General features: G+C 43.8%; 2 protein-coding genes across 2 annotated transcripts; both read left to right on the top strand.

The window, feature by feature from the left end:
* Positions 1-261: 261 nt before the first annotated feature.
* LOC133817937 (pentatricopeptide repeat-containing protein At3g29230) lies at positions 262-2,792 on the top strand. Its single transcript, XM_062250590.1, has one exon. It carries the CDS (start codon positions 657-659, stop codon positions 2,451-2,453), a length of 1,797 nt encoding a protein of 598 aa, XP_062106574.1. The 5' UTR covers positions 262-656; the 3' UTR covers positions 2,454-2,792.
* Positions 2,793-3,451: 659 nt separating this feature from the next.
* On the top strand, positions 3,452-4,803 carry LOC133817938 (uncharacterized). Its single transcript, XM_062250591.1, has 2 exons — positions 3,452-3,654; positions 3,761-4,803. The coding sequence occupies exons 1-2, from the start codon at positions 3,510-3,512 to the stop codon at positions 4,522-4,524; spliced, it is 909 nt and encodes a 302-aa protein (XP_062106575.1). The 5' UTR covers positions 3,452-3,509; the 3' UTR covers positions 4,525-4,803.
* Positions 4,804-16,317: the final 11,514 nt, after the last annotated feature.

The raw sequence follows: 16,317 nt of genomic DNA, 5'->3' as shown, positions 1-16,317 counted from the left end.
AGTTAACCTCTTTAATTTTTACCCACATTTTAAAACTCTTTGATTAATACCCAAATTATTAATGACTCTACCCATTATACAGTAGTCCAGTGGAGCTTACAGTGGAATATTATTTAAAGAGGGAAGTAAATGACACGACAGAGGCAAAGATTGAGATTTTTACATTGGACTTCTAGTAGTGTTTTAAGGGTAATATGAGAAATGTGCTTAAAAAAGTGGGTAATATTCAACTAGATATTATTCGTAGCTATTTTTAGTTAACTAATCTTAAAACTGGGTATTTTTCAAGTTATCCCTTAAAAACATCTTAAACAAGCCAATGGGCCTCGTTCATCGAAGCCCAAAAGCCCATTCCTCAATCAGCCACTACTACCCCTACCCAACCCAAGGGGTGAAAAACACCATAAAGTCAGAGATAAGCTTCGGCTTCGGCTTCGGCTTCAGAAAGATAGTGTTTTGGAATTTGGACTACGAAGCAAGCAGGGGAGAAGAGAACTAAAGGTCAGCCTCCATTACAATTACAAATTCGAGATTGGAAAACCCTTTTCTTTTTCCTTATCACATATATTACACAGTTACCATTACCGTCTTCTCCAAGATTTGTATGTGCTAGTAGTCGTTCATAGCCAGCGTTGTCGAATTCTTCGGTAACCATTATGCAAATGTGTGTTTCGGTTCGAACTCCGAGATGGGTTTCGTCAAGAAGGGTCTTTGAGCAGAAGCTATCTCAGCTCCACAAATGCTCCAACTTGAGCCACGTAAAGCAAATGCACGCTCAGATTATCAGAGCCAATCTTCACCATGACCTTTATGTCGTCCCAAAACTCATTGCTGCTTTCTCTTTGTGTCGTCAGCTGGCGCTAGCAGTGAACGTGTTCGATCAAATTCAAGAACCCAATGTGCATTTGTACAATACCATGATTAGAGCTCACATTCAGAACTCTCAGAGCTCTCAAGCTTTTGTTACTTTCTTTAATATGCAGAGTAATGGGGTTTGTCCTGATAACTTCACGTACTCGTTTCTTTTGAAAGCTTGTTATGGGAAAAATTGGTTGCCTATGGTTCAAATGATACATACCCACATTGAGAAATTTGGTTTTTGTTCGGATATATTTGTGCCCAACTCGCTCATTGATTGTTACTGCAAGTGTGGCCCGCTTGGCGTTAGTGAAGCTAAGAAGGTCTTCGCCGCGATGGAAGTGAAGGATATTGTTTCTTGGAATTCTATAATTGGTGGGTTGGTTAAAGTGGGCGAGTTGGGTGAGGCTCGCCAGTTGTTTGATGAAATGCCTGTGAGAGATTTAGTTACTTGGAATACTATGTTGGATGGCTACACAAAGGGTCGGCAGATGAACGAGGCATTCGAGTTTTTTCAGAAAATGCCAGAGAGGAATGTGGTCTCATGGTCGATCATTGTTTCTGGCTATAGTAAAGCTGGGGATATGGATATGGCGAGGATGTTGTTTGATAAGATGCCAGTCAAGAACTTGGTTACTTGGACTATCATAATAACTGGCTATGCTGAAAAGGGGTTGGCAAAAGAGGCCACTAGTTTGTATGATCAAATGGAGAAAGTTGGATTGAAGCCTGATGATGGGACCATAATTAGTATTATGGCTGCTTGTGCAGAGTCCGGTTTACTTGGTTTGGGTGAGAAAGTTTATGCTTCAATCAAGAGGAATAGATTTAAGTGTAGTGCTCAAGTATCTAATTCGCTGGTTGATATGTATGCAAAGTGTGGTAGTTTGAACAAAGCATACGAAGTCTTTAGTAGGATAACAAATAAAGATTTGGTATCATGGAATGCCATGCTTCATGGATTGGCTATCCATGGTCATGGTGAGAAAGCGCTTCAGCTTTTTTCTGAATTAAAAAAGGAAGAAAGACTTTCACCAGATTCGGTTACATTCATTGCTGTCCTCTGTGCCTGTACTCATGCAGGACTTGTTGAGGAAGGCCTTCGTTACTTTCATTCAATGGAAAGTGAGTACGGAATAGTTCCCCAGGTTGAGCACTATGGTTGTGTAATTGACCTTCTGGGACGCGGGGGACGCCTCAATGAAGCCTTTGAGCTCGTGAATAGCATGTTGTTGGAGCCAAATGCTGTTATCTGGGGTACCCTTTTGGGGGCATGCCGAGTACATAATGATGTGGATCTTGCTAGGGAGGTTCTTGATCGCCTGGTTAAATTAGAACCATCAGATCCTGGAAATTTCTCCGTGTTGTCAAATATTTATGCTGCCGCTGGTGATTGGGACAGTGCTGCCAATATGAGGCTGCTAATGCGAGGGACAGGGATCCAAAAACGTTCGGGGGCAAGTTCCATCGAAGTGGATGATGAGGTCCATGAATTCACTGTATTTGATGAATCGCATCCTCAATCAGATAAGATATATCAGATGATTGGCCGGCTGAGTCAAGATCTTAAGCGAATCGGAAATTTCCCAAAATGACATAGACTATAGGAGGTGCTTTACTTTAAATAACTCAAAATAGTGGCAACATACAGAATAGCTTTGCTTTAAAGAATCTTCCCATGCAAATTTCCGAAACAAATTCTCTGCCTGTAGTTTGTGCCAATAGGCAAAAGAATGGTATTATTCTTCAAATGGCAAAAAGAAGAAAAAGGCAACTGATTCTGTTGTAATTGTTTGTATACTGAAAAGTATAGCTCATGAGTGCAGCCGACACCACTCAGTTTTTATCATTTTGATTATAAAAGCTGTCACTAGCCATGCAAAATTTTTTGTACAACTCTGGTTATTAAATATATCTACTACGATCTCTGGTTAGTTTTGCCCTTTGTTTTGAATCATGACAAGTTGGGTATCTTATCAATTGTTTAGAAACTAAATTGACTGCATGCATCTTAGTGTACACCACTCATGATTACAATTTCTAGATGTTAAAGCATCATACTAAAGCCAATTCATGGTCTCTTGACCATGATATATAGCCTAAGTAGCCGAACTAAGTCCCAAGTTTGAAGCTTTTACCTATGAAGGTCGATTCGTCCAAGTCAATTCCAAGAGCCAAACCTTGTTTTGAATGAAGCCCTTCTTAAGTTCTTATTACTACTACTACTACTCCTACTTACTACCCAATCCAACAATACCCAAGTCCTCATTTTAACAACCACTTAAAGAATGCCACGTCTACCAAACAAAATAACTGGTCACCACAAGCATGACCCGTCATCCAAAAGGGTTCGACTGATCCAATATCCTCACAAGAAAAAGGAAATTCCCGAGTTGATGTGCTAGCCTCTTGGCACTGCCACGTCAAAAGTCATATCCACTGGCCCATACTTTGTCGTTTAGGGCTTAAAAAGTAACTTCCAACATGTACTAGTCAGGACCAGGATGGGCTTCTTCAACAACACACCATGTGGTGTATATTGAGCCCCTTCACTTACTATATATATCTACCCCCAACAGCTACTTTATCCATTGCCTAAAAATTTCATTCTTTATCTGCAATTGAAAAAAAAAAAAAAAGGGAAAAAAAAAATGGAAGCTTGTTTATTCACCGCCAATTCCTTCACCAAAACCCTAGAATTATCTCCTTCGATCAGACCCAAAATCCTCAATTTCCCCAAGAAAATCTCTACTCAAGTTCATTTCAGGAAAGTTGGAAATCAGCCTTCTATAACATGTAAGTTCTCTTTTTTTTTCTTTTCATAATTAAAGAAAGAAAGAAAGAAAGAAAAAACTGTATTTTTGTAAGATTTACTTTACGGATTTACAATTTTGAAGTTCAGGTTGTTTACCGGGATCATACTCACCGTCCGATGATGATAAGAAGCCGATGATCGATTCCGATTGGAGATCATTCAGAGCAAAACTGGTCGCCGGAGAACAAATTGTTAGGCCTCAAGCGGAGGAGCCTTCCCCGTCCGCTGATCTCGACACAGTGGTGGATCATCCGCCGTCGATCAACATCGGAGACAAATGGGCACATACGATTCACGAGCCCGAAAAGGGTTGCCTCCTCATAGCGACGGAGAAGCTCGATGGGGTGCACATCTTTGAGCGTACGGTCATCTTGCTCTTAGCTACTGGGCCTTTAGGCCCATCAGGAATCATTCTAAACCGGCCTTCTCTCATGTCCATTAAGGAGACGAGGTCCACGGCCCTGGACATTGCTGGCACGTTCTCTGACAGGCCTTTGTTCTTTGGTGGGCCTCTAGAGGAGGGCCTGTTCTTGGTGAGCCCACAAGGGGGTGATGACGTGGTGGGAAAGAGTGGTGTGTTTGATGAAGTTATGAAGGGGTTATATTTTGGAACAAAAGAGACTGTGGGCTGTGCTGCTGAAATGGTTAAGAGGGATATGGTTGCGATTGGGGATTTTAGATTTTTTGATGGGTATTGTGGTTGGGAGAAGGAGCAATTGAGAGATGAAATTAAAGCTGGCTATTGGACGGTGGCAGCGTGTAGCCCAAATGTTGTTGGGCTTGCAAGCGTTGGAAGTGTTGGGCTTTGGGAGGAAATTCTTGGGCTTATGGGCCCTAGAAAAGTGTGGTGAGTTGGAGATATGAGTGAGTAGTTGGACTTGGAAGTTAGTAGGACCCATTGTATAATGTATAATGTATAAATATAATAGTATTACTTTGTTTTTGTTGTTAAAAAATCCTTTGATGGCCACTATTCAAGTGCTGACTCTATTTTATTGGGTCTTTTATTTCTGTAATGAAGTTGCATGGTGAACATTAACTACTAAAATTTTCAGTGTCTAGATTAATAGTATATCCTCTTTCGATTTATTTAATGAAATACTTCTTCTGATTGGCTATTATAATACAATTTAATATCTTGTTATTCCGTTTATATTATATTGCAACAATTAATTATTTATTAGGAGGGTTAATAAAAATCTCGTGGTCATAGATATAAACTAGTAGTATTTCGCTTCTTCTCACAAAAAGTATGACCCTAAATTTGAATCTCCATTCCAATATCTAAAAAACAAAACAAAACAAAACAAAACCCTCCCATACATTTAAAAATAACTAATTATATGCTATAATAATAATAATAGTTTTTTAATATTACAAATTATCTCTCCATTTTAATTTACAACTTGTTTGGAGAAATTGCAGAGAGTAATTTGAGAGATGAGAATAGTTGTTTCTCTATATTATATTATTGTTGTAAAAGAATGATACATGGTCTATATATATATATATCCTCTTTTAATTTATATAATGAAATACTTCTTCTGATTGGCTATTATAATACAATTTTTTTTGACAAATTATTATAATACAATATAATATATTGTTATTTTGCTTATATTATATTGCAACAATTAATTATTTATATATAATATGTAATTATTATTATATAGAATATGTCGTTTTTCGTCTTCATTGGACTGTAAGGCGGACACGCAAGCGATCGGTACAATCTATTTCTTTATCTTCCGTGAATCGTATGTTTGTTCATAATAGAAGGGTTAACAAAAATCTCGCAGTCATAGACATAGCTTAATAGTTTCGCTTCTTCTAACGAAAAATAGACCCCAAATTCGAATCCTTTGTCCCCAATGTAAAAAAAAAAGCCTCCCATACATTTTGAAATAACTAATTATATACTATAATATTAGTTTTTTAAATATTACAAAATATATTGCTTCAGCAGTATGATCTTCTACTGCTAGCTTTTCATTTGAACTTGTCGAGGCTATAACTATCCTCAATGAACTAAGATTATGTCGACAGTTGGGCTACTCTTCTATAATCATTGAATTTGATTACAAGTCAGTGTTGAACAAGATTAATAATCGAGTCTCTCTTGATTCCTCTCTTGGCCTAGTTATTCAATATATCATTCTTATTTGTGTTGACTGCCTTTTTCGCTATCAACTTTAAGAAAAGAGATTAAAGAAATAAGCAATAAGCAATAAGAACATAAGGATTTTTACGTAGTTCATGTTATAAAAGAACCCTAGTCCACGAGTTTTTGGTATTAAGAGGATTGGAAGCTTGTGATGGAAAATGCCAATGGTGTATTCTCAAGCAACGTTTAGATTGCTCTGAGTACAAGGTGTTTTCTCTCTAAAAAACCGAACATTTACACTGAGACTCTCAGCCCTATTTATAGAGGCTGGGGTCATTAATACTAATCATCAGTAATTAATACACATTCTTCCCATTATTGGGGGATTAATACCAATTCAATGCATTGGGTTGCATTGAAATAGAGACCACGACCCATGCGAGATCTGTGGGGCCTACTGCAGAAAAGCACCTACTTTATGGGGAACATGCCCCAGGTACTGTTAGGGGATGCTGTAAGTACCTCCATGTCAGACGGTGTAGTGGGAGTGCAAATTTTCGAGTCGCACACTCGAAAACACTGTTGACAGATCGCCCATAAAGGTTGTCAGACGATTCTTTGGCTCTGAAAACCCGCATTTGCTGACACATTGCGCTTTATCCTAGGTTCAAGAACCAGAACCTCAAACCTGTGAGATGACTGGGGGACGAGAGCCCTCACCTTAATTGTTCGAGTTGGAGAACCTCCAACTTTGAGGACAAAACTCAGAGAGTAATCTACCAAGGCACCCACATCCCACTGTTAGAGGCAAGGTCTCACCTAGGAGGGCCCTCGCTCAGACTAGAGGCCTCGGGCAGTAACATCCCCCGATGATGTCTATGAACGTCTGAGATAGCCACTGGGGGTTGCCACGTATCGGAGGTGAAAATACAGAAAACATTTTCCCCCAAGTCTCTACTCGTCCTCGGGCAGTGGAGACTTAATTTAAGGGTGATTTGAAAAAAATGGAGGGAAAAAATGTTTGGGCTTTCGTCTGACATCACTCTGAAAAGCAAACCCACGTGTCAACGCCCCATTGCTGGGCCCATCAGTCTGTGCATTTAATTAGGGGTCAACTCCGAGATCCCAAACGTCCACTCTGCACTCGAGGCATCTTTTCCCAAAGAAAACGATGATTGTGATCTGCGCCTTTTGAACCCTGAATGTTGTATCACCCTCATGATCTCACCAGGGCAAGCCATCTGACGATCCTGGGGAAGTTACTTCTCTTGTAAGTTTTACTAGGTATAAAACCCTAGGAAAACCACTTTAGCCTCACACGATAACCATACGAAAATCAGGAAAAACCTCTCCCAGAACCTTCTCTTCTCTATCGCCCGCCCCTCATCTTCAATCCTTTTTTCCAGGAGCTCTGATCGACTGGCGTGATTCATCGTACTTCTGGGAAAACGACAAACAATACTTCAAGGTTAGGACTCACCTCAGCACCTACCTTCGTTTCATCTCGGGTAAGCACCTTCGACCCACCTTTTTATTTTTGTGTGTGCTTGAGTTTATTTTTTTGATATATGTTTCGGAATACCAATGGTATGGGATTTTAGAGTCTGTTTCTAGTTTTCACTAGTCATTTTAAGCACATTTTGATGTTAGGGACGTTCAAAATGGCCCTCAAATGTCTTTACAACAACTTTGCGTTTATGAGCCTAGATTCCGGTAAGTTCATCCCCTCCGGCTTGTCCTTAGGAACCGGGGATACCCCGCATTTCCAAAACCTTTCTCTTCTTCTAGAGAAATTTCCCTAGAGTCATCCGTGTTTTGGCCATCTTTCCTTCGGTCAGAATACTAATTGCTTGGTTTTTTGCCTCAGATGTTCGAGGAACTCCGACAATTACATGAGCACGGGGTTTATCTCTTCGACAAGGAGATCTTTGATATGGCTCGAACACAAGATACCCCCAAAGGCAATACAAGGACGGGAGCCCAAGAGCCACCTGAGGAGCTAGTCGTTCGTCCCGACACCCAAGTGACGGAGAGGCCCGAATCGCCCGTAGACAAGGGTTTAACTGTGGAGGAGGTTAACAGGGCCCCGCTTCCACACCCTACCCAAAAGTACAAGGGCGATGCGTTCGAGGTAGAGGATTACCACACTCAGCTTCGACACCCTAATGCCATTGAGGCCATCATGAGATACTATTCGATCGGGGACAAGTGCCTCATCCGCCTCTGTCAAGAGTCCGAGAGGGCGCACTGTAGTGTCAATAGTCTGGGCGCTTGGAGCCAGGCCCACCTGATGGTAGGGGCTACCCTACCCCTCAAGCAATACTTTGTGAACTTCCTGAAGTTTGTGGGGATAGACCCTTTCTAGCTTTCCCCCAACGGCTACAGAGTGCTCGTAGGGATGTACATTCTGTACTAGAAGCAGAAATAGCCCGAGCCTTCGCCAGCGGAGATCCTCTGCTTCTACAGTTTCCACACCACTCCTCGGAAGAAGAGCTCCAAACGAGACGTGTACTATGCCTTGGTGAAGTACGCGACCTTGTCGCTCGACTACAAGAATCCTCACCATAACGAGAATCATTCTCGGGATTACAAGGATGTCTTCTTCTTCACGAACGAATTCCTGACTCTCAGTAATCCAACCCTGATTCTCGACTTCGCCCGAGTTGGTGAGTATCTTCCCAAACACATTATACTTCACCTTATTAGGACTTTTTTGTGTTAGATACTTAGTAAATTCCTTTTGAATAGGTCCTTTCCACCGAACCCACTACGTCCAACTCTTCGAGGATCATCTCCAGGCGATGAAGGTTGTCCCCGACCGAGAATTGGACCTTAGCGTCCTAATAACATAAGCTAACATCATTAGGTCGGGGCTTCTCAGCGTAGAACAACGAATCAGTAACTTGGAGCTGACCAAGTACCGTCAGTCCAAAAAGTCTCAGGAGTTAGCGTCCCGTCGCATCAGCTACATAGACTGGTTGGCCAAGAAGGTGTTATAGAAACGGCTGGCGAGCGCGTGTGCTGCAGAAGAGGCTCGAGAGTCACAAGAGGATCGAGAGCTTGAGGAAGAGCTTGAGGCAGGGATGGAAGCTTCCCACCTTGACTCAGGTAAATCACCTCTCACCCTGACTTATGCTTCCCAAGTAGGTGATAGGATAAGTATCGAGCACGTTTGGGATTCTCTAGCCCTCCTTCATTGTGGTCAAATTTTGCATTGGCCCTGGACTAGGGAAGAATTCGAGGATTACATAGATTTAATAGACGTGTACCTCCATCACCCGAGGAGGCAATCAACTTCTCGGGGATTTGTACCTCTAGATTGAGTGACGTCTTTCAACTCGAGCTGGTTTTGCCAATATGGTACCAAAACTAGTTGTGAGGTCGGGAATAGGATAATACCCCCTCACTGTTTGCACTGAGGCTCAACTCACAGTGGGCCTCTGAGTAGCTTATGTTATTGCATTACCCTATTGTGTAGAATGTACACTAACTATTTAATTTTTTCTAGCAGCTCACATGGGATTGGCAGACATTGCCTGGTCTGTGCTAAGGTTAGGGGCGCCCCCAAGCGCTTCGGCGGGAGAGGGGTCGTCGCGTCCTCAGGAGTAACCGAACCATCTCCTCTGGCTAAGAGGCAAAGAGTCTCCACTCCCCCTATGGATGTCCCTGCAGACGACTTGCCCCCGATTGTGGAGATCCCTTCCTCGCCTGGGTCAGCCGAGGCCATTCAAGAGCCAAGGCAGGAGGAGGTCCCAAAATCGGACCAAGGGTCGGTTCAAGACTCGGAGCAAGAGGCAGTGCCACCCCAAATCCGTCTTCTGGTGTACCTCGAGAAATATGAGGGGCCTTGCTGGAGCAATACGAGAAGATGCTTCAACACTTTGAAGCAAGGCTGGATGAGGGGAACAAGGCCCTACACGAGACAACCAAAGCCTTTCACCAACTCAAGCCACCTCGAGAGAGGCCCATCGTCCCTTCGATTGGTCGGGCTAAGTTTGAGACCTTGTTCTCCACCAAGCTAGGGGAGATTGTTGCTCCTCTCGCCGCCAAGCTCATTTAGGGGGTCAGCTCCACTATGTGCGAGTTGACTGCCCGAAGCTTCTCCCAACTAGACGACAAAAATGAGGCTTCTCTCGTGGCCTCATGTCAGTACGCCTCTATTTGGGTAAGTTACTCATTCCCGCGCTTGACTTCAACTCAACAAGGTTTTATTTGGCTAAAACTTTCCCTCTTTTTACTTTTTCGTTTTGCAGTCCGTCTTGGCCTGCCAGTGCCTGGGAGACATCACGATGGAGATGTCGTACGCACTCCAGAAGTCCCAGGACAAAATTGTCTCCCTTAAGGAGAAAATGAAAGGTCCTTGGGAAGAACTTGCCCGAGTCAAGGCTGCCCTCGAAGTCGAGCGAAAATGCTCTCGGGAGCTTGAGGAAACTGTCCAGAAGGCCGCTGAGGACATGCAGTGGGCCAAAGAGGAGACTAAGGCGGCCATTGATGCAATGAGCCCAGGAGGAGGCTAAGAAGGCCAGTGGTCTTAGAGAACTCCCATTCAGGAGCAGGTTAAGGAGGCCATCGACCGAGCTGAGCTAGCAGAGAGAAAGGCCCTCCAAGCCATGGAATTGAACAAGTCCACTCAGTGTCAGGTGGGAAAGCTTGAAAAAGAAACTGAGACTATCGCCAAGGACGCCTTCTACGTGGCCTGGTATCACAACCAAGACATGAGCTTGGATTTCACTAGGGAGCCCGAGAATTATAGACTCCTCTTCAACGAGCACCTCCAAGCGACCCAGGCTGCAGAAGCGGCTCCAGCTGCCGAGGCGACCCAAGTGGCTCCAACAGCCGAGGCGACCCCATTTGTTGAGGCCATTCAACCAATTGAGGTGACTCCAGCTGCTGAAACGACCCAAGTAGAGGGTGCCTCGAGTGGAGATCCGATCATTGAACTGGTGGCGGAGGTCCCCGAGGACTGATTATAATTTTTATACTTAGGCTTGCGTGCCATAAACTTATTCGGGTACAGACAAGCAATCGCTCGAGCCCCCGACCATAGTTGTAATTATTTGCCCGTTTAAGAATTATGTAGCTTGCCTTGCTTTTTATTTGGTTTGGTTCTATGAATTCATCGTAACTTAAATTGCCACGAGAATAAGCACTCAATCCTCTTTAACCACTTGGTCTATAAATCCGACGTGGCCCGATTTCCACGAGAACAAGAACTCACGTTTGTTTTTAAATAGTTGGTTTATAAATTTAACGTAACACGAATGCCACGAGAATAAGAACTCATACCGTTTTAAACACTTAGTTCTATAAATTCAACTTAACACGGATGTCACAAGAACAAGAACTCACGTCTATTTTTAAACAGTTGGTTCTATAAATTCAACGTAACACGAATGCCACGAGAACAAGAATTTAGACTATTTTAAACACTTGATTCTATAAATTCAACGTAACACGAATGTCACGAGAACAAGAACTCAAGCAGCTTTACAGGTGGTTCCAGCGTTTTAGTCCCTTGTAGGCTCATAGTCCTAGAAGTAACTTTGACGCGAAATTTACCATTGGTCCTAACTCAGCGTCCTATGCCCCTGCAATCCAAAGATTTAGGCTTTCAGGGGTCCTAGCTTGTGAAATTGTTTGCCCCCCGAGTATGCACTACTCGGGAGGTCGATCGGGGCTTTCAACACTGCTTTCTGAGTGCATATCTCATCACTTCCAAACCATCTCGCACCTCCTTGGAGGTGATGTTAACGAGGTGCCCAAGCATGGGTGGCCTGGGCATCCGCTCATATTTTGCAGATTAGGATTTGGTTATTACTCTCCGGGTGCTTGCTATCCTCGGGAGGTAACTTGAATTCTTAAGTCTGTGTTATACTGGGTAATCTAGCTATGGGATACAATGACGCTAGGGGCACTTGGCTCGTCGACTAGCCAAGCTCCCCATGTCGCAGATTTCCCGAGGCCAAGTATGGGGTACTCGGCCTCCCGTTCGCATCTCGAGATCAAGAGACTTGGTCTGAGCTCCTTGGGTTCGGCGTCCACGAGAGGTGACAAAAGTCTATTCTCGTGCTACTTGGGTTATCTAGCTCTTAGGTGCTAAGCTCAGTTCTGCCTGGAATAAGCTGCCTTCTAGGCTAGATCTTGACTAGTTTCCTAGGATTTACTATTCTCAGGATGGCGACGCTAGGCTTACTCCTCTTGGCAAGTTTAATTTCCTAGGTCGTTCCCTGTGAGGCGTGATGCTGCCCTATCTCCATGCCCCCCAAGTGTTCAGAGACTAGTCTGTGATCACTTGTCCAGGTGAGCGGGTGCTCTTACATAGCATTAATAGAATATAAAGGAAACCAAAGAATATAAAGAGACAATAAATTTCTTATCGTGTTTTACATACATGGTTTCCATTACATGTGTCCGAAGGCTATAGGGGGTATTACAGAAATAGACAATGTTTGTTGCTCATATTACTAGTAATATTGCCGAAGATGCTTGACATTCCAGGCATGAGGAATCAACTCCCCACTCCCCACTTAGTCGGACTAACTTGTATGTTCCTGGACACACAGTGCTCTCGACTTGGTATGGGCCCTCCCTGTTAAGTCCAGTACTCCTGCACCAGGGTCTCGGGTGGCTAAGAAGACTCTTCGCAACACCAGATCTCTGACCTCAAACTTTCTATCTTTCACTTTGGAGTTAAAATATCTGGCTACCTTCTATTGGTAGGACGCTATTCAAAGCTGAGAAGCATCGCGTAACTCCTCCATGAGGTCCAGGGACTCCCGAAGTAAAGCATGGTTTGTGGTCGGGTCATAAGTATCCCGTCGGTGTGGAGATTGATGCCTCAACTGGGAGAAGGGAGAATGGCCGGTGGAGGTCCTGGCAGTGGTGTGGTAGCTCCACAATGCCCTAAGAAGCTCCTCGGGCCAAGCTCCAGCCTTTTCTTCAAAGTGGACTTGAGTGTCTTGTTAACTGCTTCCACTTGGCCATTGGCCTGCGGATGGGCCATGGAAGAGAAGCTCTTGATGACACCATGTTGTTTACAGAAGTTCGTGAACACTTCACTATTGAACTGCAATCCATTGTCGGAGACTATCTTCCTCGGAAGCCCATACCAGCGGACGATGTTTTTAATGACGAAATCCAAAGCCTTTTTGGAGGTGATTGTAGCGAGTGGCTCAGCCTCGACCCACTTTGTGAAGTATTTGATGACCACTATGGCATATTTCATTCCTCCCTTCCCTGTAAGCAGGGACCCAATAAGGTCGATAACCCGGACAACAAAAGGCCATGGGCTGGTCATCTGCGTAAGCTCATTTGGAGGTGCTCGGGGGATATTGGCGAAGCACTGGCACTTGTCTCATTTCTTGACGTAGTCCATCGCATCTCCATTCACGGTGGGCCAAAAATATCCTTGCCTTAAAATCTTCTTGGAAAGGCTCTGCCCCCAGCATGATCTCCGCAGAAACCTTCGTGTACCTCTCAGAGTATTAAACTGGCTTCTTACTTGGACACACACCGAGGCAAGGGAAAAGAGTAACCTCACCTGTAAAGCCCATTATCCATGATTATGTACCTTAGTACTTGGTACAACAATTTTTTAGCTGTCTTCTTATCTTGGGACACCTCCCTGGAGACAAGGTATTTAACTATTGGCCCCATCCACCCATCTTGGGGTTGTATAGATTGCACCTCGTCTGGAGTTGAGATACTCGGAGATTCCAAGTAATCAATGGGGACCACATTGATTAACTCAGCGTCTTTGGTCATGGCCAGCTTAGCCAGGGTGTCAGCATTGGAATTTTGCTCTTGCGATACCTGCCGAATAGTGAATCTTCAGAAGTTATGCAGCATTTCTTAAACCTTTGCCAAGTATGTTGCCATCTTTGTTCCCCGGGCTTGGTACTCTCTGAGAACTTGGTTCACCACGAGTTGAGAATCGCTAAAGATCTCGAGTCCCTCGGCCTTGAGCTCCAGTGCCACGCGGAGCCCCACGATTAAGGCTTCATATTCTGCTTCATTGTTAGAGGCGCTAAACCCAAAGAGAAGGGCACTGTGCACCCTATGCTTTTGGGGGGAAACCAAAATAAGTCCAGCTCTGGCACCATTTTTTGTTTAAAGACCCGTCCATAAACAACTTCCAAGCTGGTCCGACCACTAGGGTACCATCAGTCTTCTCCTGATTCTCTGTGCACTCAATGATGAAATCAGCGAGTGCTTGACCTTTTATGGCAGTCCTTGGATGGTAGGTGATGTCAAACTGACTCAGTTCTACCGACCACTTCAAGAGCCTTCCCAATGACTCAGGCTTTTGAAGGACTTGTCTGAGGGGGTGGTTTGTAAGGACCTTAATCAGATGCGCCTGGAAGTAGGGTCTTTACTTTTGAGAGGCCACCATTAAGCCAAAAGTTAACTTCTCCATAAGCAGGTACCTAGACTCTGCCTCGAGGAGTCTTTTGCTAACATAATAGACGAGGTGTTGAACACGACTTTATTCCCTTACCAATGCGGCACTGATGGTGTCTTCCGACATAGCCATGTAGAGTTGGAAAGGCTCTCCCTTTACTGGCTTGGACAAAATTGGAGGGTTTTCCATGTGCGCCTTGAGCTGTTGGAATGCCTGTTCGCACTCTTCCGTCCATTCAAACCTCCAACTCCCTCGGAGAACATTGAAGAAAGGGATGCATTTGTCCGTTGCCTTGGAGACAAAATGCCTCAAAGCTGCGATCCTCCCTGCCAGGATTTGAACGTCTTTATGTTTCTGAGGAGATGGCATCTCGATTAGGGCCTTGATATTCTCGGGGTTTGCCCCAATTCCCCGAGCACTGACAATGAAGCTTAGGAACTTGCTAGAGGCAACCCCAAATGTGCACTTTTGGGGGTTTAGCTTCATCCCGAACTAGTGGAGCGTCGTGAAAACCTCAATCAAGTCCACCACATGGTTAGGGGCAGTCCTAGACTTGACCAACATATCGTCCACATAGACCTCCATTGTAACGCCCTCGATAGCCAAGACCATTAAACTGTGTGTTTATGAAGGTGCAAGACTTGCTAATCAAGTCATAAAGTTGAAAACGTGGTCCTAAAGTCGTAATTAGGTAAAGATTAAAAGGTTTTAGTTATAAACAGATAATTTTTCATATAAAATGAATGTTTAGTACATGGGATCCCAAAACAGGGTTTAAAAGACATGTTTACAAAAATTCCAAAAGTTATAAATAACCATGGCCACTCTAATGGAAAAATTACATTTTAGGTTTTCGTCCCTGGACAAACCCTCAACCGTGGCGGCCGAACAGCTGACAATGTACACCTCGCCCCCAGAGCTGTCTAACTCATGGTTGAACCACCAAACCCTTGCCTTTACCGCACCACGTAGCACCTGTGAGCCGAGGCCCAGCAAGAAAACATAATATCACAGCATGACCAATATCAATAATCAAATATTCCACAAGCATAACCAAGTATTCAACAATTCATAACTTTCACCTATTTAGTAATAACAAACGACAAATTAACGATTTCTCATCCAGATAATCAACATATCATATTCATCAGGTTAACAATAATAATCACATTCATAATCAACCATTTATCACAACCATCAAATGATACTCAGGGTCAGTGCCCTTAGGTCGCACCCTCTGTTTAACCCACTGTCTTCGAATCACTTAGGCCAACCCCAGTGTTATACCCACTGACTCCGGCCAGCTTAACCGAGCTCAGTGATTAATAAGCTGTCCTCAGCTACTAGTGGCTGAGCCACGCCCTGTGCGCAAATATTGATTCTGACACTCTTAGGCCATTTATCATATGTCCCCGTGGCGTAATACCACCTCATGACATTATATACAAATATGAGGAACTCGTAGTCCCAGTACAATCACATATCACAATCATACAATAATGTCTAAAAACATAGGGAACACTTAGTCCCAACTTAACCACCTAACCAGGTGCAGTTTTCTTACCTTAGATTCCGATAGCTTTGACTAGCGAAATTGACCTTCAAGCACGATCCCGTCCGAGCCTTAGGGTTCACCTAGTCACAGCCATGAATTAGAATCCATCACTAAACTTCAATAACAAAACCTAACCTCGGGACCGATCCTGAGCCCTTGGGAAGCCCTAATTCCACCAAACGGGGTGGTGGAATCAAACCCCGAGCCCTCGGGAAAAAACCCTAAGAGATTACCCAAAAATTCCCTTCTGGAAACAGGGTAGTGCTACAGCGCCACAAAGTGGGCACTGTAGAGCTACAAACAGAGCCAAAGCACCCAAACAACCCTGGCCTAGCACTATAGCGCCCAAAGGCTAGCACTACAGCACTAGTTACAGGACCCAACTTCCCAGATTTGTCTCCTTCGAATTTCCTCGAACCAAAACCCACCAAAACTCCTCCAAACCTCAACCATACTCCAAAATGAGCCTACCATAATCTATATCTCACCCCACATGTTCCAATAACCCAAATATTTGCCACATGCACCTTTAAACAAAGAAAACAAGATTTGACTCCAAGACTCAAGAACTCAACCAGAAAACT

Source organism: Humulus lupulus, chromosome 2, assembly GCF_963169125.1.
Source record: "Humulus lupulus chromosome 2, drHumLupu1.1, whole genome shotgun sequence".
In the NCBI taxonomy this organism is placed as follows: domain Eukaryota; kingdom Viridiplantae; phylum Streptophyta; class Magnoliopsida; order Rosales; family Cannabaceae; genus Humulus; species Humulus lupulus.
This window is presented reverse-complemented; position numbering and strand designations above follow the sequence as displayed.

Bases quoted from the DNA above. Each gene is read 5' to 3' on its own strand.
- LOC133817937 (XM_062250590.1), top strand. From the start codon at position 657: ATGCAAATGTGTGTTTCGGTTCGAACTCCGAGATGGGTTTCGTCAAGA.
- LOC133817938 (XM_062250591.1), top strand. From the start codon at position 3,510: ATGGAAGCTTGTTTATTCACCGCCAATTCCTTCACCAAAACCCTAGAA. The intron at 3,655-3,760 runs GTAAGTTCTCTT...TTTGAAGTTCAG, and splicing joins AAATCAGCCTTCTATAACAT to GTTGTTTACCGGGATCATAC.